The 18,880-nt window shown below is 37.7% G+C and overlaps 1 protein-coding gene across 3 annotated transcripts; it reads left to right on the top strand.

Annotated features, from left to right (window-relative positions):
• The first annotated feature begins 5,943 nt into the window (after window positions 1-5,943).
• On the top strand, window positions 5,944-18,277 carry ZBTB38 (zinc finger and BTB domain containing 38). Of its 3 annotated transcripts, none has more exons than XM_072868010.1 (2): window positions 5,944-6,376; window positions 12,361-18,277. In XM_072868010.1, the coding sequence occupies exons 1-2, from the start codon at window positions 6,062-6,064 to the stop codon at window positions 15,934-15,936; spliced, it is 3,891 nt and encodes a 1,296-aa protein (XP_072724111.1). In that variant the 5' UTR covers window positions 5,944-6,061; the 3' UTR covers window positions 15,937-18,277. The 3 variants fall into 3 exon arrangements, with proteins under 3 accessions (XP_072724111.1, XP_072724113.1, XP_072724112.1); XM_072868012.1 differs by having other exon boundaries at window positions 6,248-6,422; XM_072868011.1 differs by having other exon boundaries at window positions 6,248-6,390.
• The last annotated feature ends 603 nt before the right edge of the window (window positions 18,278-18,880 follow it).

Here is an 18,880-nt window from a genome sequence, read left to right on the forward strand (position 1 = left end):
ACTGGGCCATAACCTGTTTCCTTGGCAACAACATATGAATAAAAGGTACATTAGCAAAGCTGCAGATGTGTGTCAGTGAATGCTTATTAAGCAGCCCAATGCATTTACATACCATGTGCTCACAATAATGCATGCATCTTAAAAATCACCATATAAAAAGATTTCTAGGCATGGCCCAATGTGGATTCTTAATACTCAAAGGTTTTAACCGAAAAACCTCATGTTTTCAATGGAAGTATCTCTTGTGATTTTTTTTCATTGTGCTTTAAATTGGACTTGCAATAACTGGAAAAAATTGGCATGGTAGTCTTGGTCTGCAAATTGAAACCTTTCTCCAAGATTCTCAATACTTACAGCACTGCTTTAAGACAACAAAATATGGATGGAAATGAAGGCTTACAGTGTCTTTCAGAAATGCTCAGACATTCTAAATTTGAATCTTGCACCAGCATTCAGAAGCAAGTATGATTATACTGTTTTACACAGTGACAAACGAAAGCTACTAAATAAAAATGAAACTGGTGTTGCTTGTAGCTCTCCCATTCTATCCAACGTATCCAGACACAGAGATACGACCGAGTGTTGTCTTCTAAGAGTCAGCAACAGAAAAAGGTGGCAGGGTGGGGTGGGGAGAAAAAGCTGTAGAAGAAGCCAAAATGGCAGTTGTTCATGGACTTTCAGCATAAGATTTGGATGTAGCATTTAGGCAGTACTCATGCTTCTTGTGCAAGTGTTTGTATAGTACTATTTTGGTTTATATTCCTGGATTTAAAAGAAGCTCAGATATGGAAGATCAGTCTTGACAAATTTGTTTACTGACTTCAGCAAGTTTATGTACAGGTTATTTTTGGCGTTTCTTCTTAAAGTATTCATTTGTATACAAAATGAAAAGTGTATACAACCCTTCAGGTTAACTATATTATCCCAAGATGATATATCTTTAAGAAGTAGGTCTAAAATGCTAATCATTGAAAAGACAAGAAGAATGGAAATCTGCAAATTCCGAGCTTAAATTCAGTTGGTGTAATCTGAGAAGTTGTTTATGTGACCAGTAGCCTAATTAAAACTTCCTTGAAATCAATGAAAAGATTCCCATTGACTTTTTTGGAGTGTGCAATAAGAGAGACGGCTTCATACATAACAATGAGATTTAGCAAATAAAGATTATCCTGACAATGTTAAGCATTTCCGTAACTCTCAACAGTCAAGTGTACCAGAATCTAGTATTAATTCCAGATCGTTTGAACACTATCACATGAATCTTTTAATGATCCTGAACCATAAAAAATGTTGTTATATACCATCACGTGCTACAATACTATTAAGGCTTTTGAGCGAATAAGAGTTTGGGAAATTATTAGGGAGATGCAAGTCCATTGTTTTTTCTTTTTATTATTTGTTGCTCCCCATCTGAGCTGACCTTACTGTCAGGCCAGGATTTGTGCCTGGGGCAATTCACGTTGGTGACAGAGCATGCAGCACAAACCAGAGATGGAGCCATCAAGATTTTCTTCGTACTGCCAGCTGCTACCTGCTTTTGCTACAGCCCTTCTCCATTGCACAAGCAGGGGCCCTACTATAGCTTTTAGGTTGGAAATGTGCAGCAGTGTGGAAGAGGAGGAGTAGGGCTTGGGCTGGGCCGCTTAGGTCAGCACAAAACGGAGCATAGGAATATTTAAGAGCATACAGCCAGAGTTATTGTGTGTCAAATAAGTTGTCATAATAAATGGCCACACTTAAGTGATGATTCCAGAGTAATAGCTATCACTTGTGCATTGTTTTTGGCATGCTAAAGTTTACCAATATAACTAAAATATTTTGCAGTATTTTAAGGAACATTGGAGATCAGTGGTGGCCAGTTAACAGCTTGAAGACCAATTCTAGCTTTCAAAATGGCTGTGTCCAGCCATCTAGCAGACCAACGAAATCAGGTGTTTCCAGGGGAAGGGATTTAGCTCTGTTTTCAATCTAGCATAATTTGCTGGAGTAGTAAAGGGCAAGAATGGCTGCATTGGCCTGGCTCCCAGCACACCTGACTGAGACTAACAGTGGCCACTGAGCATGCAGCTTGGCTGCTGCTCTTGTGGATGTTGGTTCAGATATTCAAAGGATGTTTCCTCTGAAAATTGGAAAATCAGAGCCTGGGTTCGACTACTTTCATTTTGTCTTTCTGATAACTGAACGGGCAACAGAATACAACATAGTAACTGTCCAAAATGAACAAAAATTAAGTGTTTAATTTGCTACTTTTATTTAAAGCTATTCAAATATATAAATTACTACATTTGACAACAGTCAACAACAGAAAAATGTCTGTTGTCACTCTGTAAACATAGCTTCATGATTGCAATTGATCTATGCTAGCTAAGGACTGCGATATGTCCCAGAAGTGTAGGAGGCTAGAAAGTGGCTTGTCAGCAGCACATAAAAAAATGAAAGACGTAAATGGAAAATAATACCGAGATTGTTCAGAGATAGCAAGATGTAAAGTCAGCTGATTCTTCGTAGCAGTAGAACATAAGCTTTTATTTTTTGTGCAAAAGAAGAATTTGGATTTATGTCAGCTATTGTTCTTGCTTCATTTTCTTTTTTAGACTGGTGGAGAGACAAAGGTATAGTTATACCTTTAAAAATTGCTTGTATGCGTTCTGTTTAGTGTTAATGGGACTCAGATTAGGCCATGCCTAAATTGTAAGACGGCAACATACCTTGGAGAAAGACTTTCTGTGGTGCACTTCCACAGCTCACACAGGTTGCAAACCAAATGAGTTCTGCCAGGCTCCTCTCCTGTCAACCAGACTTGGAGGAGCAGGCAGCTGCTGCAGGTCTCCATAATTGTCCTCCTTCTCCCTTCCTCTCCCTCCACTTGATGCTCGAGAAGAAGAGAAGGGTTACACAAAGCAACTCTTTCCCTTGCTCATGTAACAGAAAGGGGAGTGAAGCCACTTTGGGCTGCTGGGTCCTTCTTGCATTCCACTGCTAGTGTCGGTCTGCCTGAGGAGTGAAGAGGAGCTGTGTTTTCCTCCTGAGCAGCATCACTGGCTGCTTTGACCTCAGCAGTGAGAGCAATTAAGAAGACAGTCCATCCAAGTGTTTTTCTCATGGATAGGCTGGCCTGGTCTAGGCACTGAAAAGGAAACCAGTCAAGCCCTGGCAAAAATCCTGTCACTCATGAGGAATTTGCAAGAGTTGGTAATGCTATGTATGTTGTTTCCTGCTGTTGTTTAAGAACTGAAACTGCTTGACTAGAGAGGAACATTGGAACATTTTTTTCCTAGGCAGTCTGAAATACTCTTAAGGAAAGAATACCACGTGCCGTGAGTTGCAGAAGTGAGATTATCAGACTTCAGCAAAGCATCCAAACACCACCACTTCAGTAACCTTGGAACTGTTGTATACATTTTAAAGAAGTAAAAGTTTGCTGACAATTTTCTCTATACCTTGCAATTTTACCATATAAGACGTAATCTACTGCTAAACTACTTGAACTTCTATTTAAAAAGAACATATTTGTGTGACGTTATGTGCAATCATTTATATGTTTAATGGGAATTGGTACACATACACTAGCAAAATTGGTATTTTTAAAGTCTATAATTTGTATTGTGGCTTACATCCTGAAATCAGGACTGCAGATGCAGATAAATCTTGTCTGATTTCTCACAGATATCAATGTAGTCCGTTCACATAGGTCTGACTGCAGCACCAGTTCCTCCATTTTCTTTGCGTGCAATTGGTTTTACATAAAACATTATAATGAGAATGTAGAATCTTGGGTGCAGCCAAGATGGCCTTATAAAGAATTTCTTACTCTGAAGAATATTTTTAATACACAAGGAGCTGATGAGACTGTGAATTCCAAATAGCTCAAATTATATATATATGGAAATTAGTACCTTCAATTACAGTACTAGTCACAGAAAAGGGGATTGTTTTCTTAGTGGATGAGGTGAAGTTGCCTTAAGAAAACAGCCTATCAATTAAAAAAAAAAAGAGAGAAAGAAAAAATTAGTCAGTTTTCTCCAAACCTGTTATATTGTCTATAAATATTAAGACTGCCAGAGCATCAAATGGTCAAGTACAAATAAATTGATATCTCTAAATTGGGGGTATCTGCTATACAAATGATGGTTATGCATCTGATTTTCAAAACTATTTAAAATAATAAATTTTAATTAAGATTTAGGGGGCATTCATAACCTAATCTTCCTTAAATTTTTTTCATGTAATCTAAAAAGATGCTTGTATTTATTGTTGTTCAGTAATGCATTTCTTTCTTTTAAAGGATTACAACAGGTTTAATTTAATCCATATTATTGTATTGTTACCGACAACACATTTGTGAAAAATACTTCTTACGGCACTTGTGTCAGAAATCTTCATGAATATATATTAATACATATATACGCACCTAAAACAATAATAAAGAAACAATAGTAAATAAGCAATAGACAAAGTCCAAGATTAAAAGTAACCTACACGTGAGTGTAACACTTTGCTTCTCAGTTATGTAGGTCGGAATAAAAAAGGTTGTGAAAACTTTGGGATGCACTTTGTTTTTGCAGTCAATACTGCTGTGTTCTTCAACTATTTGTTCCACCTCCCATAGCTGTTGGTAAACAGCTACTGATAAGAACAGCCCAGTTTGTCATGAGATGAAAGCAGAGAGTAGCAGAGTCCTAAGCTAAAAAGATACTCATGGCTTCGGTAGGTGAACTTCTTTATAAGAATTCCAGTGATTCGGAGGCAGTAATCAAGCTCTCCACAGTGATGTTCGGTATTGCTAAGATGATCTTTCAATGTGAATTGTGTAAAATAGTGGAAGAAGGGGGATGTATAGATCAGTCACTGAAATTATGACAGTTTCCTGATGAGAACAAATTTCTTTCCATATTTTTTAAACAACCAGGAAAGCATATGATAGTTCCAAGACAGAATGCTAGAAAAAAGACTTTCCCTCCTTCTAATAGATTGTATATCTTATGTTGATATTAAATAGTTTCCTCAGAAGATATGCAGCATTTATCATGAAGGGGCTCTAGCAAAGTTCTAACTTCCAGGCCCATCAGGGGTGACAATGATGAAATAGTTCATGCTTCTGGATTTGTCTAAAATGAATCGGTTCCTACTATTCAGTGCTTCTAACGCATAGGCTTAGATCTGAAAACAAAGTAACTGTCCAGTAAAAACTCACCGGCAATAGCTTGTAAAAATAAACCCAGATTAGCCTTGGGCAAAATTGATATTTTCAAGCAAGCTTTAAGACAAAAGCAAATTGTCCATTTTTCTAACAATGTTTTCTACCTGTCTCAGAGACCAGTTTTTCTCTTAGCTTCATGATTCGAAGTACCTGGGAAAACAGGTTTTGCTGACTATTTAAAGTGAGAGGCAGAGAGAGAGAGAGAATATAGAGGAAGACCGTACCAAATATATTGGAGCATCTGGCTAAATGAAATCAAGCTACCTACTTCTTTATCTAGGTAAGCATTTCTTAGTGCTTATGAAGCACTAAGAGTATTGTTGCACTTGTTTTCTGAGGCACTAAATAATTTGAAAATAACAAAATTAGAGAATAAGACTACTGCTTAAAATAAACCTCCTCATGATACTGTATGAGTTTCTATATATGCTTCAAAAAAGATACTTAATACAACCAGATAAGGAAAATAAGGTAAATGTGTCTGTACTTCAGTAACCAAATGTAATTTATCTCCAATATTATTTTTTCAAGGACATATTTCATCTCTCATTTTTAGTGGGAAGTTGCAGAAGTTACGCACAGAGCTATGTATCTCTATAAATGCTTTCTCTTTCTTCATATGAGAACAGCTTTGAAGGAGAGTAATGCAATCAAAATCCTTTGTTAGGTTTAAGAGGAAGTCTAACTGATGTGGACAAAACTGCATTGATGACCATGGAGCAAGGGGTTGGATATAGGGAACACTGCATTTCCTCATCTTTCTACTTTACAGTCCTTGCATATAAACAACTTGGCTGATACGCTAAATATCCCAGCTGGCTCTATTAATTAAGCACAAAGCATTTGCTGTAAAACAGACACATGAAAAGTAACGTAGCAGTTAGTAAAGGAAGAAGGGAAGGCAGGGCGCTGGAATCAGCCCGCGTTTCACAAGCCACAGGCAAATCTGATTACCAGGGATTATCAGAGCAAAATGGCTGCTGCGCCGTCCTGCCGCCGCCGGCGGGCCCCGCGCTGCGGCGCGGCGGGCGGGCGCCACGGGCCGCGCGCCGCCAGGAAGATGGCACCTGTCACGTCAGCCCGCGCCCCGGCACCCAGCGCACCGTCCCGCTGAGCTGCTGCTTTCGTCTTCCTCCCCGCCAGAGAAAACCCCAAAGACATGGTTTTAAGCGCCAGGTAGCTCAAAAACAGTGAGTTGTTCTACGTTCGAGCGGACGATTGCGTAAGCGTTTCTGTTACTGCTAGGAAAAATCATATTGCAGGTTAATGTGCATTGCTTCCTCGGCTAGAGATTTAATTTAGTCCGGAGTACAGTTATTACCCATAAACAGGAAGTGTCTTCAAGTTATCTGCAGCTGACGGGTTGCCAAATGTTTGATGTCTCAAGAGGCCCCGTTTTAAGACAGACGAATATACTGACGTTAACGTGCCGCATCAGGGGCTTGTATTTGATGTAAGTCGTGCAGGATTACGAGACAATCGCATTTGAACTCTGCAGCAGCAGTTCGCATTTAATGTAGTTGTAAAAGCCTTTATTTCGAATCTTGCTTTAATAAGAAAAGGGGACGGGGCCTTCACCGCGCGCGTCCAGCTCCACCGTGTGGGCGAACGGTGCGAGGCGAACCGCCGCGCCGCCCGCCTTCCCGCCCCTGCCGGCGCCTCTGGCGGGGCCGCGGCCCGCTGCGTTGAAAGTCTCGGCAAGGACGTGGACGGACGGGTGAAACCTTTTGATAGCAGAAAGAACCGGACATGCAGCGGCAGATGCATTTTTTAAAAGTATTTTTAGAGCCAGATCAGTTACAGAGTGCCCTGTTACGGAGCTAGGACTTGCTTTGGTTTTCGAAGCGAGAAACATCACTTAAGGAAAAGCATAAGCCCGCTCTGAGCACTGATTTAAAGTGCTCAAGGCTGTTTAAAGTGCTCAAAAGGCTTTAAAGGCTGTTTTCCATGTGATGAGAAATGATCGTAAAAAGCATAAAGCAGGAAGTGGGAGAATGAGGTAGGGATGCTGATAATAGGAAGGAATTACAACTCTGAAAGAATGGTTCATCTGGTGGCTTTAGAGATCTGCCAATGCTAACGTAATATTCTTATGTTAAATTCCACCCCCCCAGCTGTCTGAATTAAAAGTTAGAGGAAACAGTGCGAGGCTGAAAATAATTATTTTAAGTCTATAATGCTTATGAGGCGATAACAAATAGAAAAGGTAAGTATTCGATATTAATAGGAAGGATGCAAGCAGTGAGTCTAAAAGAGAAGAAACATAAATGTACTTGTAGAAATAATGTGTAGCTATATAGACTGGAGCACTAAGCTACATGCCACTGCAAGCTATTAACCATAATTAGACATCGTTAAAACTTCCCTGCATGCCTGAGGTTATAAGGAGACTGAAGGGACCCTGGTCGAGGCAGCCTTGCGTAGCTGTATTGCCCAGGTGGGACTGGTGAAGTGATTCCATAAAAAACTGAGCTACCATCATAAAAGTGATTGTTGGTCAGTAGGTTTCCACGTGGGCAGGGATCAAGATAGTAGAGCTAGGGAGGATGTGGTATGTTTTTACTCGTTTTTGTTTGGTTTTTGCTTTGTTTGTTCGTGATGTCTAGCCCTGTTTCTGCTCTAGAACAAAATAGTGCCCTTTAGGAGAGTTAGGTACAGATGAATGTTCCTTCTCAGCTGGGGAAACAGGCTGGAAACAAAACAGAGATAGCCTTCAAAGCATGTTAATAGAGTGGAATGAAACTGAACATAAGAAAATTATGGAGCGAACGTGTTTCCATAGTGTTATGTTGGTAAGTACCAGAAAATATTAACATATTTAAAATCCCAGTAGAAATGCGTGGAATAAGGAAAACAGAGAGAGAACTGTTATTACAGTTTATCAAGTATCTTGCTGCTTTTTTATTTTGCCTGGGTACTAGCAACTGGCCCTAATGGGTTTTTTGTTGATGCCACTAGCTTGTCTTTCAAATTTAGGTGACCGAAGTGTAATAAAAGAATCTCTTCTCATATGTAATGGGGTACGCTGGCCTGGCAGTGGATTTCAAAAGTTTAGCAAAAGTTAAAAACAATATTCCTAGATTGCAACAGTTGTTCTTTTGGTAGTAACAAATTTTATATTTGTTATATTTGGTATTCATTAGCCAGTAAAACTTCTTGTGATCTCTTTACTTCAAGGTTATATTAATATAAAAATTAACAGTAACTTCTTCCCTCTGCAGTGTCTATGTAGAGCTGGCTGCTCTAGTATTTATAAGTAGCAGTATCATCTGTGAGGCAGAAGTAGTCAAATTTGTGTTTGGATGCATCAATCTCTGATCTTTCCATTAACTTTTAATACTACTTATTCTCACTTATGACTATTGTCCTGGAGTGGTATTCTGTTGATGTCAGAAAAGGTAACATTATCGTTTAATCTACCTGCTGACCATTACACTTAAGTTTCAGATTAATATTTAAATCTTATTTCTCAAACTGATTCAACAATTTTTAATGACAGGTTAAGTCTGTTACTGTTTTCGCAGAAAATCTGCAAATAGTAAGGTAGCTCCCCCAATCAAAAATTCTGTTCAGAAGCTAAAGTTATCTGTAGGTGCACCAAAGACTATTAGGTTATACTACAAAGGTACTGTTCAGATTCCTAACAAATTATTTATGTCTGGATTGACAGTAAAAAGTATCAAAATAACACATGTATTTCTGCCAAAAAAGCATGGCTTAGTAGGCTGAAGGGTTTTGTTGACCTTTAATAGGTCAAATGGTATTTACATATGTTTTGGGCAACATTTATAAATAATACTAGGATTTCTTGCATAATTCTATAATAAAAATCATACAGAAGAATAGTAACATTCCAAATGGTCTTTCCAGTGTTTAAATTGAAAATATTAATAATAATACATCTGAAAAATTTGATCTTTTTGTATCTTGGTCTCTGTGTATCTTAGAGCACCCTTGGAAACTGAAGAGCAGGTTTTCCTTTTGCAGTATGAACTGCAAATGGAATGTAAGATATTCCTAAAATATTCCTTTTATGTGTGTGCTAGGTAGAGCATTCTGATTTTATAGCATTTCAGACACATTTTTCACATATGCAAGAAGCAAGACAGGTAAAATAAAAGGCAGTGGAGAATCATTACACAGATGAATAAATGGAGTATTTGGGGAATGCATAGGTTGAGACAGAGAAGCAAAAAGTGTTGGCTCTGAAAATCAATTTGCTCTGGAATTTTTCTGTATAACTTTCCAATGAGATATATAGCAGATGGTTTAGCACACAGCAAAAAAAGTAAATGTCCAAATAGCAAATGCTGGTTTCTACTATCTTTACACAAGGAATCTAGTTTGGTGTTTTACTGAGCATACCAGAATATCCAGGACTACAGAAACTGGCAATCTATGTACATGCAAGTAGAAATTGAAAATATTCACTTTTCTCCTTAGGAGGATAAATTTTGAAATAACTAGCTGAATAATAAGACTTCTGCTAAAAACACTAGGGTTTGTAGGCCTTGCTTATAAATGCCTCTTAGTATACAAGTAGCAGTCTGATATATTTAGCAAACAGTATGTCAGATGATGTGCCTTTGAACTAAAACCAGCTGTCTCCAATAAAGAAACAAAAAACACAGGCAAGTTCCTATGGGGCAGTTCACTGGGATGTAGAGTTGACATCATTTATTTCCTATACTCAGGAAATAACTCTATCAGTAGCTCCTGTTGTGAAATGTTTTTGATGTCTGACAGTTGGTTTCTAATACCACATCACATGAGCAAGTCAGATGTAATCTCAGACATTGTCAATGAAAAAAAAGAATCAATTATGGGATAGTGGCTGCCTGCTTGAAGAGGAGTGTTCTTGTCAGTATTCTTTCTGTAGAAGACTCGATATGCTAGAAACTATCTACAGTTATATATGAGTTTTCAGATACTGAACTAAAGCAGAAAACCGTACCTAACTACTGTGAATTTCAGGTTATCATTCCACATGAATAAATGTCTCTTATTTTAAGCCAAATAAGTGTAATAAACAAACACATTATAAGCTATGATTTTAAGATTTAAAGGCACAAAACAATGCATCTAGATTTACAGCTGCTGTGAGTGATCAGATAATCAAAATAATATACGTCTACATTTCTATCACAGTTATACTGGTGAATTCATTTCTTGACATCTGTGGCATATATAAGCATCAGAGGTATTTTTTGTGAATCACAGTTTTGATTTTTCTGAATTCTGTGCATTGAAAATTCTCAGCCATTGAACTATATTAGAAGTTTTGGCCATTGGCATAGGTAATACCCTCCTGATAGAAACAATGGCCGTGCTGCAAGGTACAAATTTTACTTCCAGGCTTCATCCATAATGTACCAGATTATGATGTTTTTCATAGTACATTGTGTTTGTCTTCACAGCAAGGTTGTCATTGTTTTTTGTATAATTTGATTTGCAGTGAAGTAGTTGGTGGATTTGTGATAAAGTGTCCAAAGTGTAACTAGATTAGCTAGAGCAAGGGTGTATGTCCCATGTTACTTACTTGGTGATAAAGACCCTATTTTCAAGAAAGGATTACTTCTGAATAGCTTGGGTGAGAGAGCCAATGTGTTCTAAATGGCCATTGCTGTTTGCTTAGTGAATATGGGTTAAACCTTTATTTCACCATTTGGATCAAGCCCATCTTAATAAATATATTGGCATTTTTAATGTAAACTATTTGAGGGTAAGGGTCACCATAAAAATTTTCAAGCTTAGCATTTAAGTTTGGAGCAGTAGATGGAATGTTTAGAAGGTATTCCTAACCTATTAGAGCACTACAGTGTGGTACTATTTTAACATATCTTACAAAATATCTGTAGTTGGTCATTTTCTTTAAGGTGCATTTTGATTCCACAAGTTGAAAGAAAAGGGTCTGTCTTAGTGATTGGTAAGTGCCAGTAGGACAACTATTTCTTCATGACTTGAAGTCAGAAATGAGCAGTAGTAGTTTAAAACACTACTCAGAGATGGGGAAAAAAAGGAACAAACCTCATTATATGGTACAGATCTGAATTTGAACAAAACAAAAAAATCATCTGGTTAAGTCAGAGATTTTCTTCAGATACATACTGTCAAATTCATCCATTTTTTCAGTCTACTTTTCATTCATATTTTGCATCTTTTATCTCAAATAAACCAGTATATTCATACAGTAACAGCCTGGCTAATCTAAACATTTTTTGTCAGCATTAAACCTCATTATTATAAATTGGCAGTTATTTAACAGTATTTACTATTGCAATTAAATCTTATTATTTGGTAGAAATTAAGAACACACTATCAAATTGTAAAGTGTGAACACTATAAATCTAAACTATAACTGAATAAAAAACATTCTATTACTTGTTTTACTGAATTTATAAATTCAGTTACTTATAAATTTTCAGTCATTTTTAAAGTAAGTGTAAACTATTTAATAAAATTTAATCACTATTTCAAAATTATATACTGTTTATGTAAATAGTGTTATACATACTCTGCTATTGTTTACAAAATTGTGTTGCTTGTGCATTAATTTCTTTATAAAGCCTTATCCTGCAACTGAAACTTTATTGCATGGGATGTCTGATCCCTGTTTTAAATATCAGCTTAATAAGGGGATCAAATGCAGTTGTGTTGTAAAGTCATTGTCTGACAAACGGGCCCAGAAAACAAAGTCCTCAGCATCCACAGAACCACAGCAATTCAGCCTTCCCTGTAACATCTACCAAATAGCTCAACCAGATGCTGGGGGAATTACTCAAGGGTTCAGTGAGTCGTTCAGTGTGAACCTGAGCAGATGCACCCGCTGGCACAACAGAAAGCCGGTGGCTGCAGTCCCCAGTGAAAGGCACCGGCTGGGCGACAGACCCATGCGGGGACAGAGAAGATCCTCTGCCTCCTGCTGAGGAGCTACTGGTGTTCCTGCGTCCTTGATCTGTACATGGATTACCTTCAGTATTGTTGGCACGAGTGAACCCAAGATTACTTCAACCTGAAATGCTATGACAAAATTTTACTCATTCTTAAAATTTAAAAGTTAATAAATTTAAATATATAAAATATAGAACTATAAACTTGATCTATAACTGAAATGGATGAAAAATGCCTTCTAAATATATTTACTTTTTTTTTTCTTGTAGATGACAGTCATGTCCCATTCAAAGGATCTCAAGGATGACTTCCACAGTGACACTGTACTTTCTATTTTAAATGAACAGCGCATTCGGGGTATTTTATGTGATGTCACCATAATTGTGGAAGATACCAAATTTAAAGCCCATAGTAATGTGCTGGCAGCTTCAAGCCTTTACTTTAAAAACATATTTTGGAGTCGTACTATCTGTATTTCAGGTCACGTACTGGAGTTAGATGATCTCAAAGCTGAAGTGTTTACAGAAATACTGAATTACATCTACAGTTCCACAGTAGTTGTTAAGAGGCAGGAGACTGTAACGGACCTTGCAGCTGCAGGAAAAAAACTGGGAATATCATTTCTAGAAGATCTTACAGATGTTAATTTTTCAAGTTCCCCCTGCCCCTATGCATACTGTATTAATGAAAAAGGGACTGTCAAAGAGGAAAAACATGAAAAGAGACATGAAGACTCTGCTGTGACAAATGGACCACGAATTACAAATGCATTCTCAATTTTTGAAACTGAAAACACTTTGTTTTCTCCACTTGATTTGAGGGCAAGCTTTAAAAAGGTATCTGAAACAATACAAGCACCCATCAGCCTCGATAGAAGCGACGCCTGCAAAGATGCTGAGCCAGCCAGTACACTGGCCGAACATTCCTATGCGGTTTCTTCTGGGGGAGATACTTTTCAAGGAACACCTTTTCTTGAACAGGACAGCAGCCCTTCATACAAGATCGGTGAAGACCACTATGAAAATCTCCAAGCCACACCACTCGTTCAGCCGGGAAAACAAGCGTGTAGTACTCCTAAGACAGCCTTTAAGCCCCAGGGTACTGGTTTGGCTACAGCAAAAGTACCGGCCTCTACAGTAACCACTACAGAAGGCCAACATGAAGCAGTTACTGATCAGACAATTATTTCCTTTCCAAAACCTCAAAATAAAGCAGGAGATTTCAATTTATCCAGAGAAGAGGAAAACAATTCTGCTAATGTCTCTGGTTCTGTGGCAACTGTTGTTCCACCTGTTTACAACTGTAACTGTTGTGCAAAATCATTCAATGACAGGGTGTTGCTCAGTTCTCATCTTCAGCTCCATTCAGAGCATCAGGAAACTTTCACATGCAAATACTGCAGCAAACAATTTGCAAATCTAAATATACTGGAAAGTCATGAACAAGTCTGCATGAGATCAAGTAGCTTATCAGTTCACAATGGAAGCGAACAAAATTTTGCAGATAACTATACTGCTACAGATGGAAGGAATGGAAGTTCATATGCAAATACAGAGCCTCTATTGTCTGAAAACAGCATCACTGATTATTCTAATGCAAACTGCACTTTACCAGAAACAGATCATTTGGTTAAAGTCGTTGATGGGCAGATATTATATACGTGCATTGTTTGCAAGCGTAGTTATGTAACATTGTCTAGCCTTCGAAGACATGCAAATGTGCATTCATGGAGAAGAACATATCCTTGTCACTACTGCAATAAAGTATTCGCATTAGCTGAGTATCGCACCAGACATGAGATCTGGCACACTGGAGAAAGACGGTACCAGTGCATTTTCTGTCTGGAGACTTTTATGACTTATTATATACTAAAAAATCATCAGAAATCTTTCCATGCAATTGACCATCGTCTCTCAGTAAATAAAAAGACAGCCAACGGAGGCTTAAAACCAAGTATGTACCCATACAAACTTTATCGACTTTTACCTATGAAATGCAGGCGACTACCTTATAAGTCCTACCGAAATTCTTCATACGAAAATGTTCAAACAAGTAGCCAGGTTAACGAAACTGCTTCTGCTAACTGTTTCATTCCGAGTTCTCTTAGCTCTGAGCTACCACCACTGAATTTTCAAAGTAATATAATAGCAAACAACAGAACTCTTGCCTTGGATACATCTTCATGTAATGATGCAGCATCTTCCACGAATACTCAGAATTCTTCCTCTTGGGGAGTAGGTATCTTAAATTCTGACCTGCAAAGGGACTTTTTCACAGCTGAGAAGAGAGTTTCCACTGCTGCAAATGACTCTGGTTCTCAGGAATGTGACTCCTCAGTTGTGTCTTTAACTAATGTGAATGAAAATTCAACCTCTGTCATCAGTTATAGCAGTTCTGCACCCTCTGTCATAATGCACAGTAGCAGAGTTTCATCAGTAATAATGCACAGTAAAACAGTCACTTCTGTAGAAAACAGTAAGACAGAATCTTCAAATAATCTACCTAGTCAGTCTGTAAGTGATGATTGTAAATATGGGTCAGATAATTATGGGAAGTGCATTACAAAACCAAAAACTATTAAGGAAAAAAAGAAAACACAGCTGTACAACAGAGCAGAAGCAACTGAGGATACACAGCACGTCACAGGATCTGGAGGGTCATCTAGCAAAACAACAAATACTGTCCAAGAATCGAGTAAAACTGAAACGTACATTGCAAAGCCTGCCTTACCTGGAACATCTGCTGACAGCAATGTTGCACCTCTTTGTCAAATAACAGTAAAAATTGGTAATGAGGCTATTGTAAAAAGACATATATTAGGATCTAAGCTGTTTTGTAAAAGGGGCCGAAAATCTAAACACGAGTCCAAACAGGACAATCTAATTGAGGAATCCGAAATGGAGATAAAAGAAAGAAGCCCATCTAGGCTCTATAGCTCAGAATGCCTGGAGCTGACAGAAATGTGTGATGACGTAAGTGACCAGGACTCCAGTGATAAACCCTGGAGACCCTATTATAATTACAAACCAAAAAAGAAATCCAAACAGCTAAGAAAAATGAAAAAGACCAAATGGAGGAAAAAGCACGGAAGCAAGAACACCATTATGGAAAGCCACAACACATGCAGTCGAGAGTATGCACTCAGGAATGCTCCTGAGGAAAAGGCGATTAGTCAAGAAGAGAATGCAGAAATGCCTAATCTTCATTGTGAGCTCTGCGAAAGAGATCAGTCTTCCACTGCAGAAATTCAAGAACACGTACACTGGCATGTAGCTACTTCAAAGCCTTACATTTGTGAATTATGCCAAAAACAATTTCAAAGTCCATCCACTTTAAAAATGCATATGAGGTGTCACACTGGGGAAAAGCCCTACACTTGCAAAACCTGTGGTAAATGTTTCTCAATTCCTGGAAATCTACAGAAACACGAACGTATTCACCTGGGCGTCAAAGACTTTGTCTGCCAATACTGTAATAAGGCGTTCACTTTAAATGAAACACTCAAAATACATGAAAGAATTCATACTGGAGAAAAACGCTACCACTGTCAGTTCTGCTTTCAGAGCTTCTTGTATCTTTCTACCAAAAGAAACCATGAGCAAAGACATGTACGTCAGCATAATGGAAAAGGATATGCTTGCTTTCAGTGCCCCAAAATTTGCAAGACAGCAGCTGCTCTGGGAATGCACCAGAAAAAACATCTATTCAAAAATCCAGGTCCACAAGATAGGAAAGAACAGTTTTGCAATGAAAGCGCTAAACTTTTGGAAAATCCACATTTCCTTGGCTCAGAAGTAAGTGAAGTAAAAAATACACAAAATGTTACTCCAGAAGTTATACTCTGAGTGACAGTTGTGCAAAAGAGAAGAAAAATCGGAAACTATATATTGGAGAAAATATAGATGCATTGAATGGGGAAACGTCTCCACTCAAATTAGTATCATTTACTAAGATCAAATTTCTTCATCTAAACGTGTCAATGTATGCAAAAGAAGGAAAAATAACACAGAAAAGAAGAACTAGTATTTGCAATAATACAAACTTAATGTGAAAGACCCAAAATACTTTTGCCACAATAGACTTCTAACAGAGGGAGAGAGAGAGAAAGAACAAAAGGAAAAAAAATATGGCCAACCAAACCCCTTCTACTTAGCATTACAGGAAACTAGTCACTGAACTATTTTACAGTGCTGTTTTTGCGTCAGAATCATTCTAGGCAAAATAAATATGTAGGTTCACAGTGTACTCTGTAGAAGGAATTTTTGCTGCAGAAACCATATATTGCATTTTTTAACAAAAAGTAATGTGTTTATAAACAAAATAATTGTAATTTAGTGTATTCTAAAGTGAAGGTGGGAAGTGTTTCATGAACTTGGGTATGCTGAAGTACAGTTGAGTTCTGGTGTGCATTTCTGTAACTCAACATTTACAAAACGCATTCAGGAGTTTAAGCCCCTTTTCCTTTCCATATTCACTTTTGTCGTGACCATAATAACCGTTAAGTCTGAGTGCTTGTGTGGAAAGTATTCCAGATTTATGGTATCTCTGAGACATTTAATAAAGATTCAGTGGAACTCACAATAGCCAGTCTTCCAAACTGCATAAGTCCCAATGTCAATGGCCTGGTAGAGCTATTCAGGTGCATTTGTCTGAAGAAAATTGTTCTAATGAAACAGCCTGCTTAAAGAAATCCTGTATATAAATGGCCACCTCCTGGTCGGTCTGCAACTCCTGTCTTTTAGAAATACCATTCTTCTCAGCAGAAGAAGAGGAGATTCAGACAGTCTTCCTCCTCATCCTGGAATAATGCCTGGACAACAAACAACAGAGCAACTCCCCATAAATACTTTGATTTCAGGAGGAGTAGGTAAATACTCAGATTCTTGCTTCCATATATATCCCTGAGGCAGTCTCGATGTATGAACAGGGATAGGGCCAGTTTGTGGGGTTCCCTGTCATCCCCATGCCTGAAATACAACATCTAACCTTCGCATATCCCTTCTCAGTGATCGCCCTAACCATGCCGGCATCTCCCCCCAGGCAAGCTTCATCGCAGTGTCCCTTGGCCCAGCACCATGGGCCCATAGCAGAGAGGTGCCTGGAAGGGGTTGCTGGGGGAAGAAGTGTTGGCCTTTTCTGCCTCCCTCATCCTGCCACACTGAAGGGTTATGGTGAGCCTTGCGGCTTCACAGTTTGATCAGAATCGGGAGAACAGGCTTCTGAAAGACATCACCAAAATACTACAATTAATACTATTTTGTGAAAATGTGATTAATTTTAACTGAGATTAAGAGATTTTTAAAAAGTCAAAGAGGGTGTATGTGTACAAGTTGCAGTTTATATGATAGGGCTCTGTTGTACTGTATCTGCATTTCCAATTAGTCATGTACGTTCATCTCTATGAAGTGTTAAAAAATTAAGTCAGGACAAAGGTTAGTGAACCTCACTTTCATTCTACGTGCAAATATAGTACACAGTTTGTTTGTTTACTTCGTCTTCTTGACTATTTTAAAAGAAACTATAGCTTGGGTACAATAAAACTACAATTGAAATGATAATACAGTATTGATTGAAGTAATAATATAGTCCACTTATTTATTCTATCATTGGTGAATGCTATGAACCCCTTGAGAAACTTTGGTTTCATGGCAGCTTTGGTTCCATTTAAATAAGGATAATAGAAGAATAAACACAGGAAAGTACGATGATGTTTCAAAGAAAGTACACAAAGATAACTTCTAAGTGGACTTGTATGATGATAATTATAGACCAAAGCAAATAAGGTAGAATATTTATAAATATAAAGATAATTTTACAAATATTTTATATAACTGTATAGTTCATAAGAAAAATATTGATAGCTTGTGTTAGGTTTGGGGGGGTTTGTATATTTTGATAAGAACACAACGACTTTGTAACTCTGTATATTCTCTACAGTTTATAGCAAAGCAGTTTTAAGATGGCAATGTCATGTTTATAGTTCAATTGTGGCACTTTTACTACAAGTAACACGTTGCAGTAATGAGTCAAGTATTAATGACCAAATTAGAATTAAAGTAAGTGTAAGAAAAGGTAAATACTATACGTTGTCAAAGACTGTAATTTGCTACATAATCACATCTGTATTTTTGTTTAGAAGAAAATATTAAATGCAGATGTTAAGGATGGATAAAGAGTCTAATTTTATTTTTAGAAAGAGTGATTATAACTCTGTTTTTGCTTAATTAAAATAACATCTTCCTATTTTTCTGTAAGTCTCTCAGTTTTTTAAGTTATGTTAATACTTACATAATCTATAAGATCCAGAGATACGTATCTTCTAATAGTTATTTCGCTAGAAGATGAAGCAACACAGTTACCAAACGTTCCCTTCGTTAAGGTCAGAACAGTGAATCGAGAACACGCCAGAGCTCAAGGGAAGTGATGGTATCTCCTGGCATCATACCATTAAGGGTGAACACAATGCTGAGGTGAACAGAATCTACCTGCTTAGTATCTTAAAGGACTTGGAAGACAGGTGAACGGTGTTTAATACTTTGCAACATCTTAAACATGTTTTCACGAGGACCTGAAACTTTAAAAATTATTTTCAATTCTGATAGTAACCTTGCAGTATAGATTGTGTATTTTACACACTGTACTTCAAATCTTTTGGGACTCCTGTCAAGAAACATAGTTTCATAGAATGCAAATATCTAATTGCATAAGGAAATACGAAGATACATACAAAATAGAAGATTACGCATAGTCAAAGTACTTCCCCCTTCAGCTAAGTGTCTATTGGAACTT

The sequence above is a fragment of the Ciconia boyciana genome, chromosome 7 (assembly GCF_034638445.1).
Source record: "Ciconia boyciana chromosome 7, ASM3463844v1, whole genome shotgun sequence".
Lineage (NCBI taxonomy): Eukaryota > Metazoa > Chordata > Aves > Ciconiiformes > Ciconiidae > Ciconia > Ciconia boyciana.